Source organism: Oncorhynchus keta, unplaced genomic scaffold (genome assembly GCF_023373465.1).
Source record: "Oncorhynchus keta strain PuntledgeMale-10-30-2019 unplaced genomic scaffold, Oket_V2 Un_contig_17588_pilon_pilon, whole genome shotgun sequence".
Taxonomy (NCBI): domain Eukaryota; kingdom Metazoa; phylum Chordata; class Actinopteri; order Salmoniformes; family Salmonidae; genus Oncorhynchus; species Oncorhynchus keta.
In genome coordinates, this window is record NW_026280498.1 from 1 (window position 1) to 5000 (window position 5000).

General features: G+C 46.6%; 1 protein-coding gene across 1 annotated transcript in view; it reads left to right on the forward strand.

Moving 5' to 3' along the window:
- Positions 1–2297: 2297 nt before the first annotated feature.
- Positions 2298–5000, forward strand: part of LOC127919829 (Golgi apparatus protein 1-like) — a gene marked incomplete at its 5' end in the record, with an annotated part of 62993 nt that continues 60290 nt past the window's right edge. The window contains one exon of the mRNA XM_052503686.1: positions 2298–2515. Within this exon, the coding sequence (XP_052359646.1) occupies positions 2298–2515 (218 nt within the window). The remainder of the gene's footprint in view (positions 2516–5000) is intronic.

The following is a 5000-nucleotide window of genomic DNA, read 5'->3' on the forward strand; positions in this document are numbered from 1 at the left end:
TGTACCTGCTTTAAGTTACAGTTTTACTGTGAACACTGAGGCTGTACCTGCTTTAAGTTACAGTTTTACTGTGAACACTGAGGCTGTACCTGCTTTAAGTTACAGTTTTACTGTGAACACTGAGGCTGTACCTGCTTTAAGTTACTGTTTTAACATTAGCCAAGTAGGCTACTGTGGCTATTTGATCATAATATAGGCCTACCAGAGTGGCCTACCATCAAAAACAATGGAGTAAATGCATCCCATAACACTTTAACATGGAAACAGCTGTTCGATCATTCAGCCGACAGTTGCAGCCGATACAGGGTGTTCGGTGTAGAGGCCTGCACTCCATGAGACATGCAGGGTTTGACCTGTTTATCCACTTGTCCTTCAGACAAGGTGACTGTTTGATGCAAGAAACCACTTCACAAAATAAAACGCACTATTATTCATGGTCCAAATAATAACACATTTACACATTTAAGTAAAAAAAAAAAAGAATATATATATATAAAATCACGTTCACATGTTCATTTATGGCGTTTATCACCCCTCATTTACAGAGCATTTGAAAAGTATTCAGACACCTTGACTTCTTCTGCATTTTGTTACATTACAGACTTATTCAAAAATAAATTATGATTTTTAACCCAAAACAGGTTTTTAGACATTCAGACCCTTTACTCAGTGCTTTGTTGAAGCACCTTTAGCAGTGATTACAGCCTCCAGTCTTCTTGGGTATGACGCTACAATCAGTACTTTGTTGAAGCACCTTTAGCAGTGATTACAGACTCCTGTCTTCTTGGGTATGACGCTACAATCAGTACTTTGTTGAAGCACCTTTAGCAGTGATTACAGACTCCAGTCTTCTTGGGTATGACACTACAATCAGTACTTTGTTGAAGCACCTTTAGCAGCGATTACAGCCTCCAGTCTTCTTGGGTATGATGCTACAAGCTTGGTACACCTGTATTTGGGGAGTTTCTCCCAGTCTTCTCTGCAGATCCTCTCAAGCTCCGTCAGGTTTGATGGGGGAGCAGCGCCTCACAGCTGTTTTCAGGTCTCTTCAGAGATGTTGGATCGGGTTCAAGTCTGGTCTCTGGATGGGCCACTAAAGGACATTCAGAGACTTGTCTCGAAGCCACTCCTGAGTTGTCTTGGCTGTGTAGGGTTGTTGTCCTGTTGGAAGGTGAACCTTCGCCCCAGTCTGAGGATCTGAGCGCTCTGTTGCAGGTTTCTATCAATGATCTCTCTGTACTTTACTCCATTCGTCTTTCCCTCGATCCTGACTAGTCTCCCAGTCCCTGCCACTGAAAAACATCCCCACAGCATGATGCTGCCACCACCATGTTTTACTCTTGGCAGTCAGGCCAAAGATTTCAATCTTGGTTTCATCAGAGCAGAGGATCTTGTTTCTCATGGTCGGAAAGCCCTTTAGGTCCCTTTTGGCGAACTCCAAGTGGGCTGTCATGTGGATTCTGTCTGGCCACTCTACTGTAAAGGTCTGATTGGTGGAGTGCTGCAGAGATGGTTGTCCTTCTAGAAGATTCTCCCATCTCCACAGAGGAACTCTGGAGCTCTGTCAGAGCGACCATCAGTTGCTTGGTCACCTCCCTGACCAAGGCCCTTCTCCCCGATTACTCAGTTTAGCTTGGCGGCCAGCTCTAGGAAGAGTCTTGGTGGTTCCAGACTTTTTCCATTTAAGAATGATGGAGGCCACTGTGTCCTTGGGAACCTTCAATGCTGCAAAAATGTTTTGGTACCCTTCCCCAGATCTGTGCCTCGACACAATCCTGTCTCAGAGCTCTATGGACAATTCCTTCGACCTCATGGCTTGGATGTTGCTCTGACATGCACTGTCAACTGTGGGACCTCATATAGACAGGTGTGTGTCTTTCTAAATCATATCCAATCAATTGAATTTACCACAGGTGGACTCCAATGAAGTTGTAGAAACAGCTCAAGGATGATTTCAAGTCTCAGAGCAAAGAGTCTGAATAATTATGTAAATAAGACATTTCTGTTTTTTAATTTCTAAAAATCTGTTTTCGGTTTGTCATTAGGGGTATTGGTGTAGATTGATGGGGAAAACAATACTTTAATCCTTTTTAGAAAAAGTCTGTAACATTAAAATGTGGAAAACGTGAAGGAGTCTGAATACTTTCTGAACGTCTCTCTAACCAGGTCGTACTCCTCCCAGGTCGTACTCCTCCCAGGTCGTACTCCTCCCAGGTCGTACACCCTCCGCTCTCCCCAGGTCTCCCCAGGATGCTGGTCTGAATGCCTCTCAACCCTATCCCCTCCTCTCTCCCCAGGTCGTACAGTGTCTGAGGACTGCCAGGGGGAGATGTTGGAGTACCGTAGGATGCTGATAGAGGATTTCTCTCTGAGTCCAGAAATAGTGCTCCACTGTAGAGGGGAGATCGAGACCCACTGCTCCGGACTCCACAGGAAAGGACGTACCCTCCACTGTCTGATGAGGGTGGGCCGGGGGGACAAGGGAAGCACAGTGGACGGACTCTGTCAGAGCGCGGTGAGACGATGCACGCTGGGGACACAGCGCACACTACGACACAGCGCACACTACGACACAGAGCACGCTGGCGACACAGCGCACACTACGACACAGCGCACACTACGACACAGAGCACGCTGGCGACACAGCACGCTGGCGACACAGCGCACACTACGACACAGCGCACGCTGGCGACACAGCGCACACTACGACACAGCGCACACTACGACACAGCGCACACTACGACACAGCGCACACTACGACACAGCGCACACTACGACACAGCGCACACTGGCGACACAGCGCACACTACGACACAGCGCACACTACGACACAGCGCACACTACGACACAGCGCACACTACGACACAGAGCACACTACGACACAGAGCACACTACGACACAGCGCACACTACGACACAGCGCACACTGGCGACACAGCGCACACTACGACACAGCGCACACTACGACACAGCGCACACTGGCGACACAGCGCACACTACGACACAGCGCACACTGGCGACACAGCGCACACTGGCGACACAGCGCACACTGGCGACACAGCGCACACTGGCGACACAGCGCACACTACGACACAGCGCACACTACGACACAGCGCACACTACGACACAGCGCACGCTGGCGACACAGCGCACGCTGGCGACACAGCGCACGCTGGCGACACAGCGCACACTACGACACAGCGCACGCTGACGACACAGCGCACACTACGACACAGCGCACGCTGGCGACACAGAGCACGCTGACGACACAGCGCACACTACGACACAGCGCACACTACGACACAGCGCACGCTGGCGACACAGAGCACGCTGACGACACAGCGCACACTACGACACAGCGCACGCTGACGACACAGAGCCTTCAAAAGGTATTCACACCCCTGGACTTTTTCAACATTTTGTTGAGTTACAACCTAAAATGGATTAAGTGGAGATCTCATTGGCCTACACACAATACCCAAAATGACATCACAATACCCCATAATGACATCACAATACCCCATAATGACATCACAATACCCCATAATGACATCACAATACCCCATAATGACATCACAATACCCCATAATGACATCACAATACCCTATAGTGGAATGGTGTTGTTTCTTCTTCAAATTAATGAAAAATTAAGATTTCACCATCAAAGATGACTGTAAAACAGAGTTTAGTGGCTGTGAAAACTGAGGATGGATCAACAACACAATACTAACCTAAATGCATCCTGGTTGTTGAATGGTTGTGATAGGAGAAAACTGAGGATGGATCAACAACATTGTAGTTACTCCACAATACTAACCTACATGACAGAGTGAAAAGAAGGAAGCCTGTACAGAATAAAAATATTCCAAAACAGGTTTGTAACAAGGTGATGAGGCTGATGAGGCAGGTTTGTAACAAGGTGCTAAAGTAATACTGCAAAACATGTGGTAAAAGAGATGAACACTTTGTAGTCAGGACAAAAACTTATGTTTGGGGCAAATCCAATAAAACACATTACTCAGTAACACTCTTTTCAAGCATAGTGGTGGCTGCATCATGTTATGGGTATGCTTGTCATTGTCGTTAAGGACCGGGGAGTTTTTCAGGAATGGAATGGAGCTATTAGCACAGGCAAAATCCTAAAGGAAAACCTGGTTCAGTCTGCTTTCCACCAGACACTGGGAGATGAAATCACCTTTCAGCAGGACAATAACCTAAAACACAAGGCCACATCGACACTGGAGTTGCTTACCAAGAAGGTAGTTAATGTTCTTGAGTGGCCGAGTTATAGTTTTAACTTAAATCTACTTGGAAATCTATGTCTAGTAATGATCAACACCCAATTTGACAGAGCTTGAAGCATTTATAAAATAATAATGGGCCAATGTTGGACAATCCAGGTGTGGAAAGCTCTTAGGCCCAGAACTGCACCCAGCTGTAATCGCTGCTAAAGGTGCTTGACTCACAAGTGTGAATACGGATGTAAAGTATTGACTCGGGGTGTGAATACGGATGTAAAGTAGTGACTCGGGGGTGTGAATACGGATGTAAAGTATTGACTCGGGAGTGTGAATACGGATGTAAAGTATTGACTCGGGGGTGTGAATACGGATGTAAAGTATTGACTCGGGAGTGTGAATACGGATGTAAAGTATTGACTCGGGAGTGTGAATATGGATGTAAAGTATTGACTCATGAGTGTGAATACGGATGTAAAGTATTGACTCATGAGTGTGAATAGGGATGTAAAGTATTGACTCGGGGTGTGAATACGGATGTAAAGTATTGACTCACGAGTGTGAATACGGATGTAAAGTATTGACTCATGAGTGTGAATATGGATGTAAAGTATTGACTCGGGGTGTGAATACGGATGTAAAGTAGTGACTCGGGGGTGTGAATACGGATGTAAAGTATTGACTCGGGGGTGTGAATACGGATGTAAAGTATTGACTCGGGGGTGTGAATACGGATGTAAAGTATTGACTCGGGGGTGTGAAT